Source organism: Sciurus vulgaris (genome assembly GCF_902686455.1).
Source record: "Sciurus vulgaris genome assembly, chromosome: 18".
In the NCBI taxonomy this organism is placed as follows: Eukaryota; Metazoa; Chordata; class Mammalia; order Rodentia; family Sciuridae; genus Sciurus; species Sciurus vulgaris.
This window is the reverse complement of record NC_136479.1, coordinates 34,257,822-34,284,605: the sequence shown is the minus strand read 5'-3', so window position 1 is coordinate 34,284,605 and position 26,784 is coordinate 34,257,822. Positions and strand designations below refer to the sequence as shown.

Sequence of the window (26,784 nt, the reverse complement as noted above, 5' to 3'; positions counted from 1 at the left end):
GCGGGGTGAATGAAGTGGAAGCGAATCCCCCGCCCCCGCGCTCCCCTCCCGGCCGGCCGCCCGCCCGCTGCCCCGGACCCTGGTGTCTGGCTTCCACCCGCCAGGCCCCCGCGACACGGACTCGCGATGGCCAAGCGCAGCTCGCTGTCCATCCGCATCGTGGAGGGGAAGAACCTGCCCGCCAAGGACATGTGAGCGCGGCCAGGGGTGGGCGCCCCAACTTTCCGGGAAGGGGCGCTGTCCCCCTTACGCCTGACCTTTCCGGGGTCCACGCGGCCCGCCCACAAGTAGAGCGGTGGTGAGGGCGTGGCGACTGAGGCCGCGGAGGGGGACTGGCAGGGAAAATGGGGACAGCGAAAGATTTGCTGCGGGCATCGGATAGGGGTGGCAATAGGGGGAGAATGCCACTGAGCGCTGGGGACGGAGGAGGGGGCGGGATCGGCCAGGGGGCTTAGCGGAACCGGAGGGAGCGAACTGCAGCTCACCAGGCAAGGGGCTGTGATAGGACAGGATCCAGCGCGGGGTGACATGTAGGGAGAACTGCCCGGGGTGTGACTGAAGGGGTGGGGTGCCCCCTAGAAATAGGGATCTTTCTCCCTAATTCCGGAGCCTACAGTACCCCAAAGTGTGTACCTGACAGGCGCTGGGTCCCGGGGCTGTCCGGGGCCTTCCTGCTGTGCACTTGAACAGGGAGAGACTGGCCTAAGAGTTGGGTGCAGGTCACAAAGCCAGGACTGTGCAAGATGAGGAGGGTGTGGGCTCCTGATGGTGGACGCTGCTTGTGCCCTCAGCTTTGCCTGAGCCCTACATTTAATCCCTACAACCACCCAGTGCTCAGTGCTCACCATTCCATTTTACAGATGAGAAAACCGAGTCAGAGGCATGAAATCCTGGCTCCAGGTAGCAGAGCAAGGCTTTGAGTCTAGGGCTCTGACAGTCAGGCACTGACAGGTCCCTGGCCAGATCTGGGGGGGCTTCAGGGACAGCTTGCCCACCTTTCTCATTGTGTCCCAGGGCTCAGCTGCAGGACCCTGGGCTCCCCATCTCGGCCCTGCCGCAGCTTCCTCTTGTGCAGCGGTAGGCAGTACCTTGCTCGGGAAGCCTCCGTTTCCCTTTCTGTCCCAGGAGTCTGAGATCCCCCAGAGGGAGAGGAGCAAAACACAGAGCTGGAGGGGCTCTGGAAGAAGAGGGAGGAAAGGGGAGCCCAGAGGAGGCCTAGGGTCCAAAGTCTGCTGGGCTGGACCCTTCCTGTCCCTGGGGCTCCTCAGGAGGCTCCCGGATGCAGAGAAGTGGTGAGCCTGCAGGGGGGAGCTAGGGCATCTCTCTGGCACTCACAGACAGTGGCCCTGGTAAGCTTCCCAGCACGCTCAGCGACCGGGAGCCGTTCCAGTTCAAGGCCCCCTGGGCCTGAGGAGGCCGAGCTCAGCAGTTGCCATGGCAATGGTGTGTGTGTGGAGGGGGCAGGCGATCTGTGGTGGGTTTCTGTGCATGGGAGGAGGCAGGGTGGGAGTTAGGAATGAGGTCTGTTGGGGGTGGAAGGCCAGTGAGCCTGAGAAGGGTTTCTAGAAGGGTCTCAGCCCCACCTTTAAGCACCCCCACCCTGGAACTGATAACTAGGTCATCTTGGCCTCCTCTGGTTGGTGGCGGCTGGAAGGAACAGTCCCTCGTCTGTCACCTCCCTCCCCAACCCAGCAGCAGCTGGCCCTAGTGCCAGGCTCTGGGCTCTCACCAACCCAGAGCCATGAAGCTGGCAGGCCAGATGTGGAGTCCCCTGTCCCCTGCACAGCCTAGGGACTCTGGGCAAAGGATGTCCATCCCAAGGAAAGGATCACCAATCCTGTTGCTTTTGCCTCCAGAGTCTTTCCTCACCCTGTTCCCCCTGGCTGCCCCTCTCCTCTCCTCATGCCCCGCCCCTGCCTTCCCCAAGGTGGCCTGTGTTCACTCTAACCTGTCAGCTTGAACCCAGCTCCTGAGCCATCTCATGAACTCCACCCCCCACCTTGGGGCCACAGCTCTGACGCCCTGAGGTTGGGGGCTTTCTGCTTTTCTTAGCCTTCAGAGTCCTGCAGACAGTTCCTGGCCATCCTTCAGGGCCTTCTCAGACTCCTCAGGGCTTCCCCTGGTGCCCGGGCAGGGTCCTGGCTCCTGTTCTTGTCCTCCAGCACATGGTCAGCTGGAGGAAGCCCTTGGTGTGGCAATCGTCCCTTCAGGGGCTGCCTGTCCCCTCCAGCTGTGAGGGCAGACACTGACTCATTCCTCCTGGCACCGTGGGTGGCTGGAAGGACCTGGTCCATAGAGGACCTTCCCCTAGGACTCCGTGAGCTCTGTGAGATAGATTCCTGTGTTTGCAGCTGAGGAAGCTGAGGCTCAGGTCCCACAGTGGTGAGCAGAGAAGTGAGGATTCAAACCCACTCTGACTGGCGGAGCTCCTGGTCTAATGGAGGTTGCAGACTTGCCAAGGGGTTTTTGGGGCTGAGCCTCAAGATCTCAGGCAGAGTATTTGGCTACAAGGCTTGCAGAGGCTTGGAGATCCCGGGCGTGGGTGGGGAGTGCTCCCCTCGCAGGGCCTCACCAGCCCTGGCCCATCTCCTGAGGCAGCGTCCTGGCCAACCAGAGTTGCATACCTCTGAGGACGGGCAGCTCACTACCTCCCTGGTGGCCCAGCTTGAGTAAAGCCTCCATGCAGAGGGACCCCTCCTTGCACAGCTGCCCCCTGCCTCCTGCCACTTCCTTGGTGTGCTTTTCTCTGCAGGACGCAGAACACAGCTGCCTTTCCATGCTCAGCAGCTTTCAGAGCTGCCTCTGACTGTTCCTGTCGGTGTCCATCCCAGTACCTGGGTCAGGGGCAGGAGCTGGGTCCCATAGTGACCAGTGACCCACTGGTTCCTACACCCAGTGGCCCTGGGGACAGGCCCAGGGCTATTTTGGGGTTTGCCCTCTCTTTCCTCTTCCCCAGCCTAGAAACTGCCAAGGCCCTAAATATAGAGGCCCATAGGAGCCAGACTGGCCCAGTGGCAACTGTGTGGGTGAGCAGTGGGAGAGGGACCCGCCCAGGGGTCTCCCTAAGGTGGAGGACACAGGCAGGGGATAGGTCCCAAGACCCACCAGGGAATACAGTTGGGCCCAGGTCCTGACACCTGGCCTCAGCCTTCTCTTGACCCTGCCCCTTCCCACCCCTCTGTCCTGTGCACGCTGTGGTCCTGCCCACAAGTTCCTGTCCATCCAGCCACCCCTCCTGCCAGCCTCGCGATTCATCCCTGCATCCATTCAGAGTGGGAGCTCAACAGGTCCCCTGCCCTGAGGGGCCCCAAGGCCAGCAGGCAGTAGCAGGGCAGAGGGGACACTATGGTGGGACACAGCCCTGAAGATGCTCTTAGGCCTCCGCCTGCCGCTTCTGAGTGTGGCTCTGGGGTATGCAGCCTAGCCCGGCCCAGAGTGCACAGGGGCCTGGCTGAGGCCTGGAGTTGTCCTGCTCCGGGCTGGTGGGATGCAGCCTGGTTCACAGGCGCAGGCGGGGTTCTTGGGGGGTGGCTCCGGGTGCGGAGGGCAGAGTCTCCGTGGTGCTAGCCTTTCCTGAGCGCTCCTGTGCTGGGCTTTCTTTCTTTTTTTTCTTGCGGTACTGGGGATCAAACCCAGGGCTTCAGGCTCGCAAGGCAAGCACTCTACCGACTGAGCTATCTCCCCAGCCCTTGCTGGGCTTTCTTTCCAGAGGCGGGATCAGGCTGGCGGACATTTCCTAGGTCCGGAGGGCCTTTGGAGCTGTTGGCTCAGGGAGTCCTCTGCCGGAAGAGCCCCTCTTGAGAACTGGGAAGTAGCAGCGGAGTTCCCCAGCCTCCAGTGTATAAATAGACTTCCTTTTTGTGGAGGCCAGGCCTGAGGGACAGTTCCAGAGGCAGTGGGCACCTTCCACCTTTCTGCCCAGTCAGCACGCTGACCCCCCATGAGCCCCCCACCCATCTGAGACTGGTGGACCCAAATAGGGCCAGGGAACTGTTCCCGTCTTCCTTCTTTCACCCACTCACCCATCATTCAGTGAACACCTAGAGGGCCCCTGTCTTGTGCCAAGCCCTGTCCTGGGCCCTGGGGACACAGAAGTGGTCCCCATCCTCAGGTAGCGCTGGCAGGTGGAGGAGGCCCTCCCAGGGCTGGGGGCAGACAGTGCAGGTGGCAGCCCTTGCTATCTGCCTCTGAGGCAGAGGAGGGGGCCGGGGACAGTGGGAGCCAAGCCTCAGAGGGGAGAGAGTAAGGGGCTAGACTCGTGTTGAGGGTTGGGTGCTGGGAGGTGGCCAGGGCTGCTGCCTGGGCACCGTTTTGGGGCGAGGTGGAGGTGGGGCAGGGAGGGAGCTCGTGGGGGTCCTGCCTTTCCCTTGCCACCTCTCCCAGGAGACGGTGGGGCATGTGCTGGCCTGAGGAGCCTTTGGGCTCCAGCCCAGGATGCGGCCCCTCCGCTTCTTCCCTGGGTTTCCCAGGGTCACCGGCAGAGGGCGGGGCTGCCCAGGAGGCCCCACCCCGCCAGCTCCGCCCTTCATCCGTCTGTCCTACAGCAACGGCAGCAGCGACCCCTACTGCATCGTAAAGGTGGACAACGAGCCCATCATCAGGTACCGCCCTGCCCCGGGGCCTGAGGGCCCCTGAGCTCCCTCTCCAGTCCCCTGCTCCTCCCAGAGTCCCTAACTCCCTGCACCACCATGGGGTCCTGACACATCAGCTAGGAGTTGAGAGAGACCCACCTGTGGGCTGGGGATGTGACACCATGATAGAGCGCCTGCTCTGGACGCCCACAGCCCTGGGTTCCATCCCCAGGGCCACAAAGAGAAGAAACACACAAATGAAAAAAGGAGAAAGAGAAAAGAAAAAGACCAGAAGACACGCCTGTAACTGGTCTTGCCAGTGCTTGACCGTAATGCTGGTCTCTGCAGCCCCCTGGGCGCCCGGCCCCGCCCTGCCCCTGCCCATTGGTCTTCACAGTCTTTGCGGCCCTGAGAGAGATGGTGATGCGTGCTCACACTGCTCTCTTGTGGAGCGGTGTGTCCGCCTGGCCTGGAGCCAAGCCTTTGCTGGCACTTAGTTCATGACAGTGAGCCGGACACCATCGTGAAGCCCCACCAACAGATAAGGCCACCGAGCCTCAGGCTCAGTAACTGTGATCGCTGCGCCGGCTCTTTGCCATCCGTTCCCTCCTTCACCCGGACTCCTGCCTGCGGTGGTGACCAGGGCGGCTCCACTGTTCCGCACACTGGAGTGGCCGTTGGTGACCCTAACCACGGCCACCGACCCTCAGTTCCTCCCCCTCTGCAAGCAGCGGCCCAGCGTTTCTCCAGACCAAAGCTTGGAAAGGGTCGTGGTGGCTCTGGTCATCTCAGTAGAGACAGGAAACCAAGGTTGCAGAGTCCGCATGGCTTGAGAAGTGGTCAGGGAGAGGGTCCCCCGAGCCTGGTTCCCCCCAGTCACATGCCCTGCTGAATCCCAGGAGTTGAAGGCTCTGATCTTAGAGGTTTGGCCAGAGCTGGGTGAGGCTGGGAAATCAAGTGTGGAGTCTCCCCTTTTTTTTTGGCACTGGGGATTGAGCCCAGGGGCACTTTACTGAGTCACATCCCCAGTCCTTTTTGTTATTTGTTTCGGGACAGGGTCTCACTAAGTCACTTAGGGCCTTGCTAAGTTTCTGAGGCTGGCCTCAAAGTTGCAATCCTCCTGCCTCAGCCTCCCGAGTCGCTGTTATAAGCATGTGCCACAGTGCCAAGCTTGTAGTCTCTGCTCTGCTGCTTCCCTGCTGTGTGACCCAAGGCCAGCTGCTCCCAACTATGGGACTAGTCGGGACAGAGAGGAAGGTCGGGAGTGAAGACTGGTGGTGGACGGGGAATGAGATGGGAAGTATCCGACACACCTCCCGTGTCCCTGGGTGGAAGGAGTCGTGGAGAAGGCGGGGCTCAACTCCCGCCGCCTGCCTTGCCCTCGCCCTGTGCCTGGGCAGACGCTGAGGGTCCTCTCCTCTAGGACAGCCACTGTGTGGAAGACCCTGTGCCCCTTCTGGGGTGAGGAGTACCAAGTGCACTTGCCCCCCACCTTCTACGCCGTGGCCTTCTATGTGATGGACGAGGATGCCCTCAGGTGGGTGGGCCCCTGCTCTGCAGCTGGGCCCATGTGTGGCCACCTGTGGTTCTCCAGTCCGCCGTGGGCCCGAGAGGGGCAGGGCCTGAGTGCGATGCCTGTGTGCCTGTAGGCACAGGGCAGCAGGGCATGGGTGCGGAATGGGCCCCGGGCACGCGGTAGGCACCTGTGTGGGTGTACACGATGGTCCACGGGCAGAGACATGGTGCACCACCAGGAAGCCCAGGATCCAGACACAGAGGTCAAGGGTCCGGCTCCGGTGGCTGGAGCTCGCTGCTCCCCACAGGGGGTCCTGAACCTGTGGGATTCGGTGCTGGGCTCCCAGGGCGCAGGTACCAGAGTCCTGCACAGCTCTGACTCCCTCTCCACCCCCAGCCGGGACGACGTTATCGGCAAGGTCTGCTTCACAAGGGACACCCTGGCCTCTCTCCCTAAGGGTAAGATCCACAGAGGGCATCCACGCAGGCTCCGGCCTCCCTGCCTGCCCTCCCCGCCCCCACCGGCCTGCCAGCCCCTGGCCTCCCGCCCATGCCAAAGCTGTCTCCTTGGGCTTCTGCAGGTCTGAGCTCAGGGAGAGCCATTTCCACCCTCCCCAGAAGCCTGGGCCCCTGGCCAGCCTTTGTACCTCCGACTGTATATCCTGGGTCCCCAGCTTGGGGCTGGACCTTCCCTGGGGCAAAGAGGGGGCTGCCAGTGGTGGGATCTGCAGGCAGAGAAAGGGACCTCCTTATATTCCATTGCTTATACAGCCAGCTGCTGTACCCCACGGGGTCCCCTCCACCTGCGGTCGGTCCTAGGCCTGGGGACTCAGCCTGTGGCTGAGCCAGGCTGGAGAGCCCCTTGGATTATTCCAGGATGCAGACCTTGTTTCCTAGTGTCAGCCCTGCCCCAGCCTTGCTGTGTGACCTTGGGCAGGCCTTGCCTTCTCTGGGCTTGTCTCCTCAGACAAGGAGTTCAGACTAGGAATTTCTGGGTGCTTCAGACTCTGCTGCCCAAGCCTCTGTGACCCTCTTGTGGGCTTCCCCTGGTGCACACCTGCTCCTGTCTGTGAGCCTGGGGCAGGCGGGCATGTGGGGGCAGCAGGCTGTGCTGACTCATGGAGCTTCATGACCTGCCAGGCCAGAGGCCATTTCTGCCGCAGCCCCAGCAGCCCCTCTGGGGTCCAGTGCCCCTGTGATGCTGTCCGTGGGGTCCCTTGTAGCTTCCCTGTCTGGGCCTTAAATCCACCCAGCAGCCCTAGGATGAGCTTCTGTCCTCCTGTTTTAAGGTGGGGACACTGAGGACAGAGAGGTGGCCCCATAACCGGTCAGGTCAGGGTCAGGACCACCGAGTGCCAACAGCAGGGCAGTGTGGTCACAGGTCCCCGGTCACCCACGTAGGTTCTCGTCTGGCTGCTGCAGTTCAGCGTCTGAGCCTCAGTTTCCCCCGCTGTCGCCGGGTTAGCTGCCCGTCCCTCCCAGGTGTCTGAGAGGTTCCGAGGGCCTGGGGTTGGGGCGGGGGTGGGGGGCCCGGCCCCTGGCTGAGCTGCACCCCGCAGGTTTCACCGGCTGGGCCCACCTGGCGGAGGTCGACCCCAACGAGGAGGTGCAGGGAGAGATCCACCTGCGGCTGGAGGTGGTGCCAGGGACCCCAGGTGGTCGGCTGCGCTGCTCGGTGCTGGAGGCCAGGTGAGGTGTGGGGAGGGCCCAGCGGTCAGGTCCCTTCAGGTTGGGCGAGCCGCCTCCCTCCTGCCCGCCCATCCTGGGCTTCCTCCCAGCAGCGCTTGCCTCCAGAGGGCCTGGGGGCTGTCCTGACTCCAGGAATTTGCCTGGGTGACCTCCACCCGGCATGGTCCCTCAGGGAGGGGAGGGTGTCCTGACAGGGGGCTCCAGGCAGCCTAGACAGGGGACGGGGCGCAGGGGGCCCTGAACTGAGCGCAGACTCCCCATGCTCTGGCACTGAGGCTGGGCTCCCCGGTTCTCCCCAGCGTGAACTTGGCCTGGGGGCTGTGCAGGTGCCGGTGGAGGATCTCCAGCGGGGTGTGCCTGCTGGGTGGGGCCATCCTCCCTGGAGGACCAGCTTGGGTGGCTGTGGGCCTGAGTCACCTGAAGCAGGGCAGCCCCCGCCGCCCGCAGGGTATTTTTAGCTGTAGGCCGGGCTCCCGTCTGGCGTGAGTCACACAAGGCTCCTCAAGCAGCGCCTTCCCCTCTGGCTCCTGACCTCTGCCTGGAGGCCCATCTCTGGGCCAGTGGGCGGCCCCCAGGAGCACCCTGAACCAGGGTGCCCCACCCGGGGAGGAAGATGTCCCTCTGCGGTGAGGGTGTGGGATGGGTGACAGACACCTCGGGCATCCTGTGGCTGCCTCTGCATTATTTTCGGCACAGTGGACATGGCTGGACTCAGCCTGGCCAGCCAGCCCCTGCCCACCCACTTCCTCCATTCTCAGCCTTGCCTGGCACCAGGTCGTCTGGGGCGCTGGCGTGCCCACTGGGCGCACACACACTCATGTGCGCCCCGGGACCTGCAGGCGTCTGCTCCCTGGCGCCAGTCCCCATCCCTGGCGATGGGCTCAGGAGCCCTTCCCCCCCAGCCCGCCTCTCCCTGCCCGCTCCTCCCTGCGACTGTGGGGGACCCAGTGCTGGCTTCTTAGCAAGTCCTGGTAGGGGGTGTGGGGGGGTCCAGGCCTCTTCAGAGTGAGGGGAGGGGACCTGTTCCCTACGCTCCTCCCTCGCGCCTCCTGCTGGAGCCCCGAGGCTCATCTGCTGCCGGGAGCAGAACACTTTCTCCTTCGCTGGGCAGCATCTCAGGGCCAGGCCTTGGAGTTCTGTTAGACAGCTGGGTTTTGTCCTGTCTTCGCAGCGCTGGATGGAGCTCAGGGCGGCTACCATGCTGGCCAAGCGCTGTGCCCTGAGCTGTTCCCCAGGCCCTTAGACAGGTTTTTTGGTTTTGTTTTGTTTTTTGGTATTTTATTTAGAGACAGAGTCTTGCCAAGTTGCTTGGGGTTGCTTCGGGTGGCTTAGGGTCGCTAAGTTGCTGAAGCTGGTTTTGAACTCGAGATCCTCCTGGCTCAGCCTCCTGAGCCGCTGGGATTACAGGCATATGCAACCCGCCCAGCCCCTTAAACAGTTTTAAAGGAGAAAGAAAGGTAGGCAGGAGAGGCTTAAAACTTAAAATATGTAAAAGGAAGCAGGCGGGAGGGGTTTATAGCAGAAAGAAGGGTGGGTTGTATTCTTCCATAGGGGCTCCAGGGCCGGTGGTGCCAGGGCCAGATCTGGGCTTTGTAAAGAGCCACCTGTGGAAAGAGGAGAGGGTGACTGGTCCTGAGTGCACAGCACCCACCTCAGGCCAGGGACGTCAGGCAGGCCTTCTAGAAGCTGGGGTCTCACCAGGCCTCAGTAGGGTAGGTCTCGCCTCCACCGTACTGGCGAGGAGATGGGCTCTGTGGGGTGCCCAGGCCCAGGACTGTCCAGGGAGCAGCATGCTGGGGTGTGACCGGGCCTCACTCCCCCTGCCCTACCCCAGAGCCATGTGCCCCAGCTGGTCTGTGGCTGCCAGGTCAGGAGGAACTGTGGCCTCAAGCTGGGGCATTCTTGGCCATGGGGGGAGATGGGTGGACAGCTGTGGGAACAGGAGCTGAGGAAGGGGACAGGTGCTGTCCGAGCCAGCTTGCCAGGGACAGGATGAGCCCAAGCCTTTCCAGCTTGGTGTGTTTACCTTGAAGTGATGACAGGCTGGGGCAGGGTACTCCAGGTGACAAGTGGGTGAATTGTTGTCCCCATCCCACACCAGGGACCTCGCCCCAAAGGACCGAAATGGTGCATCTGACCCTTTTGTCCGAGTACACTACAATGGCCGGACGCAGGAGACCACGGTGAGGAGGCCGGTGGGCTGGGAGGGCCGAGGAGGCTCAGGGACTCTGCCTGCCCTGCGGGTGCCACCTGCCCCTCTCCACCATCCGAGAAGACGGATTGAAACTAGAGTCTCCAGAGGAGGCTCAGAGGAGTGGGGCAGCCCCTCTGGGGACAGCACAGGCCCCAGCCCTTCTGTTGCCAACTCCTTGCATGCCTGGCCAGGCTGGAGAGGGCAGGCAGGGATGGAGATGGCAGCAATGGGGAGAGCTGAGGAGCCCTCCAGCTTCCCATCCTCCTCCTGGCACCTCCAGGAAGTGCTAGGGTGGTGGGCACGTCCTGGGGGAGGGTGTTGAGATCCAGGTTCACAATACCATTTTTGTTTTGCTGTGCAGCCTTGGATAAATCTGTTTCCCACTCTGGGCCTTGATTTCCCCATTTATGAAGTGGGTGGGGTCTTGGACAGGAAGTTGACTTTTTTTGTAATATTTCTAGTTATAGGTAAACACAATACATTTTATTTATTTTTATGTGGTGCTGAGGATCAAATCCAGTGCCTCACATGCTAGGCAAGTGCTCTACTACTAAGCCACAACCCCAGCCCAAGGGGGTTTTTTTGGTACTGGAAATTAACCCAGGGGCACTTTCCCACTGGACCACATTCCTAGCCCTTTTTAGTTTTTATTTTGAGATAGGGTCTCACTAAATTGCTGAGGCTGGCCTCAAACTTGTGATCCTCTTGCCTCAGCCTCCTGAATCACTGGGTTTACAGGTGTGCACCACCATGCCCAGCTTTGGACAGGAAATTTTTACGTATGCTACTGTAGAGCCAGGGAAGGTGTCAAGGGTGACTCTGCCCTTAGCCTGGCCTGGGGAGCCCCATGGAGTGAGCAACACCCCTGCCTGCCCCTTTCTGACCAGGTTGTGAAGAAATCCTGCTACCCTCGCTGGAATGAGACCTTTGAATTCGAGCTGGAGGAGGGGGCTGCGGAGGCTCTGTGCATTGAGGCCTGGGACTGGGACCTTGTCAGCCGAAATGATTTCCTGGGCAAGGTAACACCTCTCCATTCCCCGTGCAAGCCACACGCACACACCCAGGCTGCACCCGGCATCCATTCCCACCCTCCTGCCCTCAGGGACCTCCCTCAGTTTCCCCAGACAGGAGCACCCAGGAAGCCTGGCACTGCCCAGGACCGGCAACGGCTCCCCACTGCCGCTAGTGCCCAAGCACCCTTGGAAGTGCCCTTCCCCCTAAGAGAACAGTACCTGGCAGGGGAGAGGCCTGAGTGTCCCAGCCCCCGTCTATCCTGCCCCCAGGTGGTGGTCAGCGTCCAGAGACTGTGCGCAGCCCGTCAGGAGGAGGGCTGGTTCCGGCTGCAGCCGGACCAGTCTAAGAGCCAGCGGGGCGAGTGAGTGCTGGCAGCGGGCCCTGGGGCCAGCTGGGATTTGAGAGCTGGCTGCTGGCCGCCAGGCAGGAGATGGGCAGGGGACCTGGCGGGGGCTTCCCTCAACCCTCGCCAGCCAGGCCAGGCCCTTCTCTCCCGTCCCCCGGTCCTGCCCTCAGCCAGTGGTCTGAGCTCCAGGGTTGCACAGCTTCTCTTTGCCTTCTGGCGGCTTCTAGAACAAGCCCTCAGATGCTTTCCTCTGAGGCCGTCTCTGCATGCAAACCTGGAGTCAGAGTCTCTCAGTCATAACCCTTGAGCCCCCTCCCCAGGCGTCTCCCGGTGCAGGGTTGCCAGACAGAAGGTGGGACACCAGGTAAAACTGAACTCCGATGAGCAAATGCTTTTTTAGTATAAGAATGACCATGGAATATTCAGGATACTTTTACTAAAACTGTTTGAATTTAACTGTGTTTTTATTGTGCTGAATCTGGCAGCCCTGTCCAGGAAGCCCTTTGCCTGCTTGCACCCCTTGGCTGGTTCTGCTTTGTCACCCTGCAGAAGGTGTCCACGCCCCCCGCCATCCACACCCTTAACAGGGAGGAGCAGGTGGCTGGGGGTGTGTCCAGCCCAAGGCCTGTCCATAGAACTGGCCAGGGTCTCGCTTGACAGCTTCTCCTGCGTGTGGGGCGGGGGCTGGCCGGGCAGCCTGCTGGACCCTGGGCTGTGGGAGGAGGGCGGTGGGAGCCAGGGAGGTTAAGCTATGGTGGGCACCCTCACCAGGAGGGGTCTGAGCAGAATGCCTGGAGGTTAGATCTCCTGTGACAACTGGGCCTCAGTTTCCCTGGCAGGTTGTCATGGGGACTGGGGATTTGCTTCCTGGGTGAGGCGTAGATATGAAGCCATTTCAGGGAGTTTGTTTTGTTGCGATGCTGGCGATCGAACCCAGGGCCTGGCGCATGCTAGGCAAGTGCTCTGTCTTGGGCTGTCTGCCCCTGGCCTCACCTGGGAGTTTACAGCTTCAGGGTGGGGGAGGCTGGCATGCCCACCTGAGCCAAGCCTGGGGTCCACGGGAGCCTGGAGGCAGCAGGTGCCTCCTTGAAGAAGGAAGGAGTTCCCATGAGATAGGGCAGGAAGGGCCTTGGGGACAGAAGAGCAGGCAGAGCCAGGGCAGGGCAACTTCAGGGGCAGAGACTGAGAGGCCGGCCTGGGGGGCAAGTCCCTGGGGGGTGGGGGTGCTGCCCAGGGCCGCCTGCCTCCCTGGTGGAGAGGTCACAGGCCGTCCGTTCCAGGGGCAGCCTGGGCTCCTTGCAGCTGGAGGTGCGGCTGCAGGACGAGACGGTGCTGCCCTCCCGCTGCTACCAGCCCCTGGTGCAGCTGCTGTGCCGGGAGGTGAAGCTGGGCACCCAGGTGAGGGGGACTGGGAGGAGGTGGGAGGGTCCAGGGACGGTGGACCTGCCCTGCCTGTCCTAAACCCACCCAGCAGAGCAGCACGTGGAGCTGGCCAGTGTCCAGGGCCCTGCCCTGCCATGCTTGCCATGATGCTCTGAGCTCCTTGGAGTGGAGGGTTTGGGCTCCCCACAGTCTCCCAGCCCTGCCTTCCCCTGCTGCCCCCTGCAGGGCCCAGGGCAGTTGATTCCCATCATTGAGGAGACAACAAGCACTGACCGTCGCCAGGAGGTGGCCACCAACCTGCTCAAGCTCTTCTTGGGGCAGGGGCTAGCCAAGGACTTTCTGGACCTGCTCTTCCAGCTGGAGCTGGGGCGAACCAGTGAGGCCTGGGAGGAGCCGACACCGGGCAGGGGTGGGGGGGTCCTTCTCAGCAGGCTGGTGGGTCCAGCAGAGGAGGGACAGGGCTGAGAGGTGGCAAGGAGGCCCTTACTGAGGGGCCACTTAGAGTCCCCAGCCCCAAGGTCCTCTGCCCTCCTGCCCCCCCAAGCCTTGTTCCAGCCCTCTGCCCACGGGACCTCTGCTCATAGGTGAGGCCAACACCCTGTTCCGAAGCAACTCTCTGGCCTCCAAGTCCATGGAGTCTTTTCTGAAGGTGAGGTCACACGGCGCACCATCTTCTTCTTACAGATGACTTGGCGCAGGGTCCAAAGGCCAGTTCTGAGTGCGTGGAGCCCATGAAGCCAAGAGCTTCACTCGCTCACTTGGAGGGGCAGCTTGTTGAGTCGCGCTGGTTGTGTATCTGGCCCCATCCTGGGCAGATAGTGCGGGCAGGTGGTGCACGGGGTGGTGGGGAGATAGCCCGGGGGCAGCTGGACGTAGAGACGTGATCAATGTGGCTCACGGTGGCCTCCAGGTGGTGGGGATGCGGTATCTGCATGGCGTCCTGGGCCCCATCATCGACCGGGTGTTTGAAGAGAAGAAGTACGTGGAGCTGGACCCCAGCAAAGTGGAAGTTAAGGATGTAGGGTGAGGCCGGTGGCAAGCCTGGGGGCGCAGCGGTGGGGAATCAGGCCTGTCTGCAAGTCTGTGTACGGCTCCTCCTGCCTGGGTTTAGGGGTCGTTGCTTTGCCCATATGTGTGTTCACTGCCCGTGTCTCGCGTGATGCCTTTCGGCTCCCGTGTCTCAGGGAGTCCCGGTAAGCCCCGCGTGTGCGGGCGCTGACCGAGACCGTCTTGTCCACCTGCCCCCGCCCACGCAGGTGCTCGGGGTTGCACCGCCCGCAGACCGAGGCCGAGGTGCTGGAGCAGAGCGCACAGACACTGCGCGCCCACTTGGGGGCGCTGCTGAGCGCGCTCTGCCGCTCGGTTCGCGCATGCCCCGCGGTGATTCGCGTCACCTTCCGTCAGCTCTTCCGGCGCGTGCGCGAGCGCTTTCCCAGCGCCCAGTACGAGGTGCGCCCCCTGCCGGCAGGCCTGGGGCGGAGCTGGTTGGGTGGGGAAAGAAATCCGTGCGGAGGCGGAGTGGGGGCGGGACCGAGGCTACGAGGGAGCGGCCTGTTAGGAGCCTGGGCCAGGGGCAATCCACCCCCACTTTCCAAACCCCTCCAGAACGTGCCATTCATCGCAGTCACCAGCTTCCTGTGCCTGCGCTTCTTCTCTCCCGCCATCATGTCGCCCAAGCTCTTTCACCTGCGGGAGCGGCACGCGGACGCCCGCACCAGCCGTACACTGCTTCTGCTGGCCAAGGTGCGGACCTGTGGGATAGAGGCGGGATAGCCGGTTGGATATTAAATAGGGCCACTGACCTGGACCACAGTGTGACCCCCACTGGCTCTGGGAGGATCTTGCGGCCAGGTCCCTTGACTCTTTGATGGAACTGAACTTCACAGTTTACAAGACTTTCTCGTGGTCACCCCACTGAGCCCCATCTCATAAATAAGGGGACGGCTTGCTGAGGGATAGAGGAAACCCCACTCCTGTCTGGTGAAGCAGGCCTTTGAATCCGCTCTACTTACTCCCAGGCTGCAACTGCCTGCCCACCACGGGGCTGGGCACCCAGTCCAGCAGTCTGATATTACACCTGCAGAGGAAGGCCAACAGATTGGGCTCGAGTCGTCTTCATTATTAGGTTCCAAAAAGGGCGTTAAATACCTTGATCCACACACCCTTGGGCATCTGCAGCACCTGGGCGGGTCCATGGGCAGGGTCCCTGCTGTTTCTGCCTCGGGCTAGACCTGGGTGGGGTACAGTGGCCAGGTCCCTGACTCCGCAAAGCCTGGTCTTTCCTGCTGTCACCCCAGGCGGTCCAGAACGTGGGCAACATGGACACACCAGTTTCCAGGGCCAAAGAAGCTTGGATGGAGCCGCTACAGCCCACTGTGCGCCAGGGTGTGGCTCAGCTGAAGGACTTCATCACCAAGCTTGTGGACATAGAGGAGAAGGAAGGTGAGTCCTGCTCTGCGCGTGGCCGCGGTTCTCTTTGCGCCGCTGGAGCCTCCTGGCCGGTGGCTCCGCCCACGGTTTCCTGTCTCTTGGCCCCACCTACCGCCGCCCCCACCGCCTGCTGCTCACGTTGCTCCGCCCCTGGGCCCATGGCTCCACCCATGGGGGCTGGTGTCTCTTGTGGCACCGCCCACCGCTGCCCTGGCCTCGGGCTCACCTTCCCTCCGACCCCGCCCCGCCCGCGGCCCCGCCCACAGCCTCGCGTTCACGTTTGCTCCGCCCTATTCCCCGGCTGCAGAGCTGGACCTGCAGCGGACGCTGAGCTTGCAGGCACCGCCAGTGAAGGAGGGGACGCTCTTCATCCACAGGACCAAGGGCAAGGGCCCCCTCACGTCCTCCTCCTTCAAGAAGCTCCACTTCTCCCTCACCACCGAGGCCCTCAGCTTCGCCAAGACGCCCAGCTCCAAGGTGGGTAAGGAGGGAGGCTGGCGATGAATTGGAACACAGGAGGTACCTGTGCCCTTCCCGGGAGCCCACCCCATGGATCACCTGCGCGGGTGGAAGAAGCCGGGCTAGCCGGGCTTCTGGTGTTCGGGCTGCAGGTCAGCTACCCTGTCACTCAAAGCTGGGGAGGATGGAGGCCTCCGCCCCAGGCATGAGGCAGAAGCAGCATCTGCGAGTCCAATCCTGGCTGCTTGGTCAGGTGCACTGGGTTGGGTTGGGGGGCTCCGGGGGGCGCTTTCTGTGAAGCAGAGAGGAACTGAAGGTTCTGAGAGGATCCAGGAGGCATGGAGTTCAGGCGTTCGGCCCTAGCTCAGCCTGTGAACATAGGACAAGTGTCACCTCTCTGATCTTTGGTGTCTCAACCTGTAAATTTGGGATAATCATACCTGTTTGCTGGGTTGCTGGGACTTAAGGAGACAGTCTTTCCAAGTGTCTTAACCTTATCCCAAGAAGGGCTGAGAGCATGCTTTTTTGATGGACCCGTTGACCCCTTGATGGCTTACCTAACCCCAGCTGCGGTGCTGTGCCCATCCCTGAGCAGGTGGGTGTGGGCTGGGGCAGGCGAAGGAGCTGGTTGAGGAAATGATCAAGGGGTCCCACTAGATGAGGGGCCCCGCTTCTCCCCTACCAAAGACCCCTCAGGTTACCACAGTGACTCCTGACCTCCAGAATCGAAGGATCCTGCCTCATAGGCACGATTTCCTCCTGGACCCCGCGTCTTCCCATCATCAACCTTTGGCAGGTGGTTAGATGGCTTGATGAGACACTTGAGGCCACAGTGTAATTTCTGCCCTGCACAGGGCTTCCCTTGACTGCCCTCGGGAAGCCCTCCTCTTCCCCAGGGATCTGCAGTAGTGAGAAACACTCAGAGCTCCATCTCAACCATTCTGGAAGCTGCTTGGCCCAATGGCTGGTGTTATATTCCCAATCACTGAAACCTGGGTTCAGAACCTCAGAGGGGACTTGTTTGAAGTCTCAGGTGTGGCACTGAGCTGTGTCCATGTGTACCTCCCTGCACCCTGCTTCTCCCCACCATGCTGCTGACTGCCAGCCGGGAGCCCCAAGACTCCATGGTTGTTAGTGGCGCTGATGCTTTGGAGTTCTGGGAACCTGTTTGAAGCAGGAGTAAACCAGGTCCCAACCAGGGACTGGGCTCATGAAGACTTCTAGAGAGGAAGGCTGGGACAGCCAGGAACAGCTTTCTGAAAGAGGCAGGGACGTGGAATTGCTGAATCTCAGTTCTGGGAGGGATCTTGAAGATTGCCTTGTCCAGCTTGTCTGGGGCATGGGTCACCCCACCAAGCCAAAAGACTGTCTGTAGCCACCAGTGATGACGACAGGGAGCTCACCATCATCAACGTAGCATTCCGTCCTGCAGCTGGCTGTTAGAAAGTTCCTTACCTTGAGCTGAAGTCTGCTTTCTTTAATGTTGGCTCGACTGCTCTGCCTTAATGTAGCAGAGATCATAAACCAAAGTGGGGTCTCCAGAATCCCAGCACCCCTGAGCTTTCTCCCCATTCTCCATCTCTTGTTTGCTCTCATTGCCAAGTTCTCTCCTAGACGGTGGCGTCTGGAACTGTGTTATCTGGAGAGCAGAGAGGATAACCACCTCCCTGATTCTGGCTCCCATCTCTCAGTTAGTATTGCTTTGGATCTTCTGTCACTGTTACATCTCATAATAGATTCAAACTCAATCTTCTGAGACTCAAGTAATCTATTTTTTATTTTTCAGAAAAGAAAAAATTAAGAGCAGGGCTTAGTATTTCTTCTTCTTAAGCTTGATCTTGTGTAAATCTGCCCTCAGCTTTAGCTGGCTCAGATCTTCTCGTTCTGATTCTGAGCATAACCCTTGGGTCCTTCCTTGGGTCACACTAATAAACCCAGTGCTCGCAAGCAGCTGGGGCAGAACCTGGGTCCTGTTCCTGAGGCTCCCCAGGCCAGGAGGGTGTGCTCCATTAACAGTCGCCTCTGTGGTAGGCCCACATTCTGCTTTTGTGACAGCCTGCTCAGAGAGCAAGTTCCCAAGCCACTCTATTTTATTTTAGTTTAGTTTTTAAGTGCTGGGGATTGAACTCAGGGGCACTCGACCACTGAGCCACATCCCCAGCCCTATTTTGTATTTTATTTAGAGACAGGGTCTCACTGAGTTGCTTAGGGCCTCGCTTTTGCTGAGGCTGGCTTTGAACTCTCGATCTTCCTGCCTCAGCCTCCTGAGCCACTGGGATTACAGGTGTGTGCACCAGCCTCTTCACATCTGTGTGCCCTGTTTGTTTTTTTTTTTTTTTTTTTTCTCCTGCTATAATGGCTTCTTTTCCCCTACCTATACGTGAGAACACGCAGTATTTGTCTTTCTGTGCCTGATTTATTTCACTCAACACAATGTCCTCTGGTTCCACCCCTGTTGCTGCAAATGACAGACTTTCATTCATTTTTGTGGCTGAGTAATATTCCACTGCAGTGGCATCTCACTGTCTGCACACCTTCCCTCTGACCTGCTGTTCCCTGTGGTCCTTGTCTCACGCTGGGCACCTGCCTCTGCAGCACTCTTCCAGCCCTTCTGCTCTGAGCAGGTCTCCTCTGGTCCTTTGTCCCTGGCCTCCTGCTGGCCAGTTTCTTTAGCTCTGTGCAGATGCCATCCTTGGAGTCTCCCCCACAGTTTCTGGATCCTCAACGAAACTTTACCCTCTCCACAAGTCAGGGCCCAGTGGCCTCCTTGACATAGAGCTCCACCCTTTCCTGGGCGTGACCTGTGGGTCCCTGTGCAGGACTGGCCCACTGCCTCCCCTCTGCCTCCCCTCCTGCAGGCACACCCCAGCCGTCTGCACATTCTCTGGGCTGGTTGGAGGACACCGCCATGAGAGAGCTCACGCCTGTGCCCCTGCTCCTTGCAAGGAGTGTGTTGCTGCTCTGCTTGTCACTGAGACCAGCGGGGCGGAGGGCTGGGTGCCCGGTTGGGGAGGGTGGGCGTTATCCTGGGGCCTCCGGGAGGGTATTCAAGAGGCAGGGAGGAGCCTGGTGCACACTTGTAATCCCAGCTGCTCAGGAGGCCGGGGCAGGAGGATTGCAAATTTGAGGTCAGCCTGGGTGGTATAGTAAGACTGTGTCTCAAAAAACCCCACGGAGCTGGGGGTGAGAGGGTGGGAGTGGAGATTTGGCTTTGGCAGGTTGGGGATCCCTCAAGAATGTGGGTATTTAGATCTGCAGCTTCTCTGTCCCCGAGGTGTGTCTTCAGATCCAGTAATGGCTGGGGTGGGGCTGGAAAGGACTCTGAGAGCCCAGGAGAGCAGAGGTGAGGTGGACGAGGCACAGCCCTGGCCCACGGCATGCGCGACTTCGGAGTTCTGGGAACGCTGGGTCCAGACACTGCTCCCAAGATCCACCCTCCAGGGCCTGCCCAGAGCCCCAGGGGACCAGGCTCCTCCCCTTCCCGTGGCCAGGTGTTGGGCACCGTCAGTCTGTGCTGGGTCCTGGCTGAGGTTGGTCACCCAGTAGACTCTGGGAGCAGTCACTATCCTGGGTCCCCCATGCCAGCCCCTGGTATTGCAGAAGGGGAGGCTGATGTCCAGAGACCGGAAGCGGAGTGGCCCCTGCCGGGCCCTGAGCAAGCTCCCTTCCCCTGCCTGTCCTAGAAGAGCACCCTCATCAAGCTCGCCAACATCCGGGCAGCAGAAAAGGTGGAGGAGAAGAGCTTCGGCAGCTCGCACGTCATGCAGGTCATCTACACGGACGACGCTGGCCGCCCTCAGACTGCCTACCTGCAGTGCAAGGTGCAGCCCCAGGAGCGGGTTCCAGGAGGGTGTGTGTGTATCTGGGGTCTGAGTCCCTGGGCACCATGGCCTGTGTCATGCTGTGGGCATCCGGGTAGCTCCTGGGTGGCCCTGTTGAGCCCTTTGTTCATTTAAAAAAATATTTACCGTAGTTGAGCATGGCCGGACACACTCGCAGTCCCAGCAACGCGGGAGGCTGAGGCCGGAGGATTGTGACTTTAAGGCCAGCCTGGGCAACTTAGCGACTCTCTGTCTCAAAAACACCAAAGAGCTGGGGTGCAGTGCAGGGGTGAACGCATGCTGAGCAGGGTCGAGGCCTTGGGTTTCACCCCTGGCACCCCAAGGCCCCCACAAACTTTATTGAGCATCTACTAGGTTCTGCACAGTTTTAGGTGCGGGGACACAGTGGCAGGTGAAGAGGGTCCCTGCCTTTATTCCAGGGGAGAAGGTGGACCAGTAAATATTTTAAATGTCAAATGGAACACAGCCTGGAAGGGAGTGAGGGGTGCTAAGAGCCAGGGGGCTTCTGCTGGTTGCGGGGTCGCCAGGGAGGCCCTGGCAGGTGGCCGTTGAGCAGGGACGTGGCCGGGGTGGCAGAGCTCTTGGGACCAGCAGGAAGGCCGGGGGGAGGGCCTGGCTTCCTCCTGGGAGCAGCAGTCCCGGCTCACGCCAAGGAGTCACAGCCTCGTCCCACAGGGCCTGCCCTCCAGGGCTCCCTTTTCAGTCAGGGTCCAGAGCCACAGGGGACAGGTGGTGACAGGGCCACCGTGAATAGCTGGCAGTTCTGGAAGGCCCGGGGAGTAACTCAGCCTGTGGTTGAGCCACGCTCCACCCTCCCAGCCTCGTGCTCCGCGTGGCTGTGTCCCGTGGGGAAGAGTGGCCTTTCCTGATGGGCTCCACGCTGCCTGTGGGCAGATGGGGACCTGGTGTCCAGGTGGCAGGAGCTCCGGGGGGCAGCCATCTTGCGGCAGTCACTTCTGGTCCTCGTCCCCGCAGTGCATGAACGAGCTGAACCAGTGGCTGTCAGCGCTGCGGAAGGTGAGCGTCAACAACCCTGGCCTGCTGGGTGCCTACCACCCTGGCGTCTTCCGCGGGGACAAGTGGAGCTGTTGCCACCAGAAGGACAAGACAGGTGGGAGGGGAGGCCCGGCCCCGCTCTGCCTCTGTCCCCGCTGCTGTGGGCCCTCGAGCCTGGCCTCGTCAGCCTGGCTGGGAAGCCACCGGAGGGGACCAACCCTGGGGGAAGCCAGCTTTCCAGGTGCTCTGGGAACCCAGGGTTCCACGACCAGGCGGCTTGGGACGTGTGGCGTGCGTGGCGTGCGTGGGTGCACATGCCGAGGCTCTGAGGAGCTGAGCTGGTCGCAGGGCCAGCTCGATTCAAAGCACAAAGCCCCCGGCCCACCGCATGGTGGCTCTGAGTTCGCGCACCTCCTGGGCAGGCGGCCTTCCGGAACACGGCTCAGCTCCCTGGCTGCATGTTCCACATCCACGCTCCTGTCACCCACCCCACGGTCGGGAGCCCACATGAGCTGCCACAGCCAGAGGGTGGGGACGCTGGTGGGCGGGGCCACGGGCAGTGGCTGTGCTGGGGCTGTAGTAACTGCCCTCTCTCTGCCACCAGGTCGGGGCTGTGACAAAACACGGGCACGGGTGACCCTGCAGGAGTGGAATGACCCCCTGGACCAGGACCTGGAGGCCCAGCTCATCTGCCGGCACCTCCTGGGTGTGGAGGACCTGCTGCGGTGAGGAGGCCCCGCTGGGGGCAGCAGGTCCACAAAGCGCAGCACATCCTGGGCAGGGGCCAGGCCGGGGCTGGAGCTGGGCTGGGCGCCGTTCTGCCGTGGCTGCCCACCTTCCTTCTGCGGGGCCCGGCACCCTCCCAGCTTCCCAGCCATGTCTGGACAGGGCTCGTCTGAAACAGGAGCTGGCTTCTCGTAGCGCCAGGGCCAGGGCTGCTTCCTGCCCGTGGTGGCCTCACCTTCCGTGGTGGCCCCAGAACACAGGCTTTGCCTTCAGCCGGCCCTGAGCTCCTGGCCATCTCACTGACCCAGTGGCTCTCAGCCCTAGTTAGTCTAGAAAAGATGCTCTTAAAAAAAAAAAAAAAATATATATATATATATATTTTTTTTTTTTTTCTTTTTTTTTTTTTTGTGGTGTTGGGGACCAAACCCAGGCCCTGGCGCATACTAGCCTCGTGCCGTGCACTGAGCCACGCTCCAGCCCAAACAGGATGCTTTTAAGATCGAAGTTGAAGCACAGGGCATTCGGGCCCCATCCACTCAGTGCCCCGCCGAGCAGCCCGGCAGCACCGTGTGTGTGAGGCGACTGCTTCCCGGAGCCACGTGCCCTCCATCCTGGCACAGTGGGCCTGGGCCTCCCCTTTCCCAGGGCTCTTCTCTGCCCACAGATCCCCGGAGCTCACGCTGTCCATCCATGTTCCCGAGGGCGGCCGTCCCCAGCAGTCTCGTCACTGCGACTACCTCCTCTCTGATGGCGTGAGCCTGGCCCCCTGCCCACCCCACCCTGTTTCTGTCCTCACTGAACCTAACCCACTTGTGCCAGCTCCACCCTGGGCTGCGGTCGAGCACTGGGTAGGGACTGGTGGCCTGCAAGGGCCTTGCTGGCCGGTGGCCCTGACCTGCAGGCTAGGCTGTGACCATGACAGCAGTGTCTTCCTCACTGGCCTCACCCCCCACCAGGAGGTGCCTGTGCTAGGCGTGCTCTGCAGTCCACCCGCCTGGACCCACAGTGGCAGCCTGGAACCCGCCCTCCCGCCTGCTGTCCTGTGTAAACCACTTAACACGGTTGTCCATCCGAGTTGGCGCTCCATTATCCCCACTTAACCCGGGAAGTGCCCCTGCCGACCCAGCCTCCTGTCCGCGGTTCCTGGCTGTGTTAATTTCTGGTGACTTCAACAACCAGTTGCCACAGACTTTGTGACCAAAGGAATAGATTCCTTCCCTTTTGGTTCTGGACGCCAGCAGTACAAAATCTGTCTCACGGGCCGAAGTCGGGGTGTGGCAGGGCTGGCGCCTCCTGGGGGCTCGGGAGAAGCCAATTCCTGGTGTCTTTCAGCTTCCGCAAGCTACTTGTCCCAGCTCCGCATCTGTCCCCTCCCTTCAGCTGCTTGTCTAGCCCCTGCTTCTGTCCTCTTCTCCGCCCTTCCTGCCACCCTCCTCTGAGGACCCTGTGATGACATGCAGGCCCCTGGAGCGCCCAGGCCTCTCACCACCCCACGGTCCCCGACTCGGTCACACTGCAGAGTCCCTTCTGTCCCTTCTGGTCACGTTCCCAGGGTCCAGGAATGAGGTCTGCCTGGCCTCCCCGGCCACCCTGGTGTGTCCCTGCATCCCTCCTTCCACTCTCTGTTCAGCCCATCTGGTCGGGCCCTGTCCAAATTGTCCTTGTCCAGGTCACAGGTGACCCCGCGAACCAGATGCAGACCATGCTGTCTTCATCCTCATGACCTGGCAGTAGGTGGCTCCCTCAGCCTGGCCGACCCTCTGCCCCATCCCTGGTCAGTGGTCCCAAGGTGGCCCCATGTTGACCAGCCGCCTATTGGCATCTCCACCCGGATCCTTCACCAGGGAGGGCGGGTCCCCCACGATCCCACAGGTCTGTCTTCCTCCCTCTCCTCCGCCCTTGGGATGGGCATGCTGCAGATCTGAGCCACCCAGGTGCCCACTTCCCTCGTCTCTCCCAGCCTCCACATTTTCACTGAGTGCAGATCTGAGTCCGTTTCAGGTCCCTCTGCTGCTCCCTCTAGCCTGAGCCTCTCCCTTCTCCCACTGCCTGGGTCTCCTCTCTGTCTCTCTGGCTGCCTCCCAGGATCTGCTCTCAGGCCTTGAGACCCAGAACAAATGGATCACTGCCTGCTTCCAGCCTCTGCCACCCATGCACTTAAACTCCAAAGTTGGTGGCTTGGCCGCAAGCCCCATGTACCCTAGCTGGCCTCCCTCAGCCTCATCTTTCACCCCCGTCCCAGCCCCAGGCCCTTTGCACTTGCCGTGACCTTTGCCCGAAAAGGCAACTCCCAGGTGTTCACTTGCCCATCCCTTCACCTGATTCTGGCCTATACTCTGGTGCCACCTTGTCAGAGAGGCCTCCGCTGACCCAAGGGCCTCGTCACCCTTGAACTAAGTGATATGTTTTCTTGGTGCTTACTCCTTGTCCCTTGACCATCTCTTGACAACATGTGAGCAACATGAGGGCAGGAGTCTCGTTCTCAGTCCCAATAGCAAGAAGAGTGCCTGGAACATTCCAGGCCTGGAATCAGGGATGAGTGGAGTGTGGGGCGAACAGCACTGGAGCTGGTAGAAGGCAGAGCAGGGAAGAGTGTTCCAGGCAGGGACAAGGCAAGGGAGTGACATGCCTGTCCCAGAGGAGCAGGAAAGCATGCCGGGCCAGTCCTGTGGGGCCCGGGAAGCACCCTGGGGCAGCGGTCCAGACCTCAGCAGCGGGGCACGTCCCTCCAGCAGACAGGGAGGCCTGTAAGGAGCTTCAGGCTGCTCCCCCGCTCGCCGAGCTCCCAGAGGATGGGATGGGAAGGGCCCAGGATCCTGGGAGAATCCCTTTGGGCGCTGTGCTGCAGGTGTAACTGTGTCCTGCCCCTTAAAGACCTTCTAGACCAGGTGTTCTTCCCACTTGCCATTAGGAGATTGTGTGGAAGGAAAGGAAGGAGAGAAGGGAGAAAGAAGGAGCTGCTTTCCTTGGACAATCTTACAGTCCAACTGAGAGAAAATACGCATCTAAAAACCCCCGGAGCAAAGCAGAGCACGCAGAGGTGGGAGACTCGGTCAGCAGAGAGATCCCCCCAGCAGACAGGCTGGAGAGTAAACAGCCGCTCCGCGTAACATCATCAAAATATGTCAATATCAAGTGAAGAGCAAGGAACTTGTGGGGGAAAAGGAAATTAAGGGCTGGGGTATACCTCTGATAGAGCACACGCTCAGCATGCAGAAAACCCTGGACCCACCCAGCACCGAAAAATAAATTTTCACGACCAGTTGACACTAGGGGACTTTCAGACCCCACTTGGCTGTGTTCTCCCAGACAGGCCCTGCAAGATCCGGACGACATGGTTTGAGTTTGGTACTTATAAAGTCTTCTGGTTGGGCACACCTATCATCCCAGCAATGCAGGAGGCTGAGGCAGGAGGATCCCAAGTTCAAAGCCAGCCTCAGCAGCTTAGCAAGGGCTCTAGGCAACTCAGTGAGACCCTGTCTTTAATGAAATACCAAACAGGGTCCCCGGGTTCAATTCCTAGTATATTAAAATAAATAAATAAATAAATAGAAAGCTTTCTGGTTGACCCACATTTGGGGCAGGGGGAGGCAGTGGCTGGAAGAGGGAATGTGGCAGGGGACCAGGGCCCACGACACGTTCCCCCCCCATAGACTGAGTCAACCCCCTTCCCAAGCCACCTCCAGTTCAGAAGGCCCACATGGGGACACTGGCCCTTACTCTGTCCTTTCTCTCCTCACCCCCAGGGAGAAGCATCGGGAGCTGAGTGGGGACACAGAGACCGGCACTGTGCCCATGGGCCCTGGCGCAGGTAGGTTTCTCCACCTGGGACGCGTGTTACCTGAGACCCTGACTGCTGCCTCACAGCTGCATCTGCTTGCAGCCACTGCAGACCCTCTGGCCCAGCTACTTCAAGTGCTGCAGGACCTCCGGGGGGCCCACAGCTCCAGCCCGCCCGGGCCATGCCCCTCGGAGCCCAGCCACCTCCTGGAGCTGCAGACGTGAGCCCCGCGTGGAGCCGGAGCCCCAGCCAGGCACTTGGAGACTGGTGTGCCCTGGGCCTTTGCCCAGCCTCCCCCCGGGGGCCAGCCCGGTTCCTCCCGGGTGGGTCTTTGGCCCATTGTGGCTGACCTGAAGTCTCTGGGGGACTTAGATGGCTCCTGTTCCTCTGGCTACTCCCTATGGCCCCTGCAGCCCAGATTCTCCAGGGACCCTCCTGTCCTGCCCAGGACAGACCCAGCCAGAAAACCGGCTTGGAGAGGTCCAGACCCAGGAGCCCAGGCCTCCTCATGCCCCCTTGCTTGTGGCCATGACCCCTGCTGCTCCCCTCACCGGCATGGCCTGGCCCCTCGGGCAGGGCATCAGGGTGCTCTACAGCCGACAATAAACCTGCTGGGACTGCCAGAGCCTGGGGGTCTTGGAGTGGGCTTGCGGGGCGAGAGCCCAGGGCTGCCATCAGATCCCCGGTGCATTTCTCCCCATTTTGCTTCCCCTCACCTGAGCAGGAGACCCTCCCCTGGTGCTGCCACCCCTCCACTCCCAGGCCCCTCCTCCACCCCCACAGGCCACAGAACCCAGCAGTTCCCAGCTGCAGTCCCCTCGAAGCAGACTCCACACAAGCCCCTGGTCTACAGTGTCCTCGAGGCTGCAGGGCTGGGTCAGAAGGGCCGCTTCCTCCTCCTGCACCCAGGCCAAGGCTGTAGGACCGGCAGGGTTGGCCATGATGGGGGCTGCCAGCCTGAGCTCCCAGCCGTGGCCATGGTGACTTGGCTCCGGGTGGGGAGAAGGCCCTGAACCACTTGTCCAAGGCTTTAGCCCACCTTGGCAGGTGACCAAAGGTCCAGATACCAAAGGTCCACCCTTGCCCATTTCTGGCCCTGTAGGGTCTACCTTACGCCTTCCTTCCCAGAGGCCCAGGCTGGTCTAGTCCCTCTATCAGGGCATCAGAGGTTCCTGGGCAGATCCCTGGCGTTCTGGAAGCTTGTGTCTTTGGTCAGTCGGTCCCTCCCAAGTCCCCACAGTCCCTCTCCCCAGAGGCTGCCCACAAGGAGCCCTCATTGCCTCTGTGTGGCCATGACAGCTGGCCTCTGGATCACAGAGTTGTGCTGGAGTGACAGGGGACAGTCATCTGTCACCGTCTTGCCCACTCCACATGCCCAGGCCACACCTGTGCCTTTCCTGTGGCTCACCTGTTACACGGCCATAGGCAGCTGCTGTTGTGGGCAGCCCAGGCAGGGTGGGCGGAGTCTTCTGCCCTCCAGGGCAAAGAGGCCCCTGAGGCCCCCAGACAGGGCAGAGAGACCTTGTCCTTTCCAGGCTTCTCCACTGCCGATCCTCACCTATCCCAGTGCTGGACCCGGGCTGCAGCCTTACGCCTGTGGCTGCAGCTAATACGCAGGGGCCTCCACGCGGGCACTGTTCCAATGTCTCACCTGTGCTGCTTCATTTATGTTTCACCTGTCAGCTGTTATCAGCTCGATTTTTTTTTTAAGCCATCAGGCAAATGTAGTAATTTGCCCAAGATCACAAAAGTAAGGCCACATGGGGGGAAGAGTTGGGTATCCAGTTAAAAGTTCAAATGGATATTTAAACCCACATTCAGAAGTTAGGGGTGGTGGG

At 60.8% G+C, this 26,784-nt stretch overlaps 1 protein-coding gene across 8 annotated transcripts; it reads left to right on the top strand.

Moving 5' to 3' along the window:
* LOC306650072 (ras GTPase-activating protein 4) lies at nucleotides 1-25,591 on the top strand. Of its 8 annotated transcripts, none has more exons than XM_079121810.1 (21): nucleotides 4-191; nucleotides 4,545-4,601; nucleotides 5,995-6,108; nucleotides 6,484-6,545; nucleotides 7,646-7,775; nucleotides 9,877-9,958; nucleotides 10,857-10,988; nucleotides 11,253-11,344; nucleotides 12,610-12,727; nucleotides 12,938-13,088; nucleotides 13,297-13,361; nucleotides 13,623-13,735; nucleotides 13,969-14,161; nucleotides 14,318-14,455; nucleotides 15,010-15,154; nucleotides 15,450-15,619; nucleotides 19,288-19,451; nucleotides 20,394-20,554; nucleotides 21,044-21,164; nucleotides 24,912-24,976; nucleotides 25,058-25,591. In XM_079121810.1, exons 1-21 carry the CDS (start codon nucleotides 10-12, stop codon nucleotides 25,168-25,170), a joined length of 2,568 nt encoding a protein of 855 aa, XP_078977936.1. In that variant the 5' UTR covers nucleotides 4-9; the 3' UTR covers nucleotides 25,171-25,591. The 8 variants fall into 8 exon arrangements, with proteins under 8 accessions (XP_078977941.1, XP_078977940.1, XP_078977938.1 ...); XM_079121809.1 differs by having other exon boundaries at nucleotides 5-191; nucleotides 19,285-19,451; XM_079121811.1 differs by having other exon boundaries at nucleotides 7-191; nucleotides 19,285-19,422; nucleotides 20,419-20,554.
* The last annotated feature ends 1,193 nt before the right edge of the window (nucleotides 25,592-26,784 follow it).

What these genes read in the sequence shown, in the direction of transcription:
- LOC306650072 (XM_079121809.1), top strand. Translation starts at nt 10, where the DNA reads ATGAAGTGGAAGCGAATCCCCCGCCCCCGCGCTCCCCTCCCGGCCGGC. An exon ending in GACAACGAGCCCATCATCAG is followed by an intron (nt 4,602 to 5,994) that starts GTACCGCCCTGC and finishes CCTCTCCTCTAG; the next exon opens with GACAGCCACTGTGTGGAAGA. An exon ending in CCTGGCCTCTCTCCCTAAGG is followed by an intron (nt 6,546 to 7,645) that starts GTAAGATCCACA and finishes TGCACCCCGCAG; the next exon opens with GTTTCACCGGCTGGGCCCAC.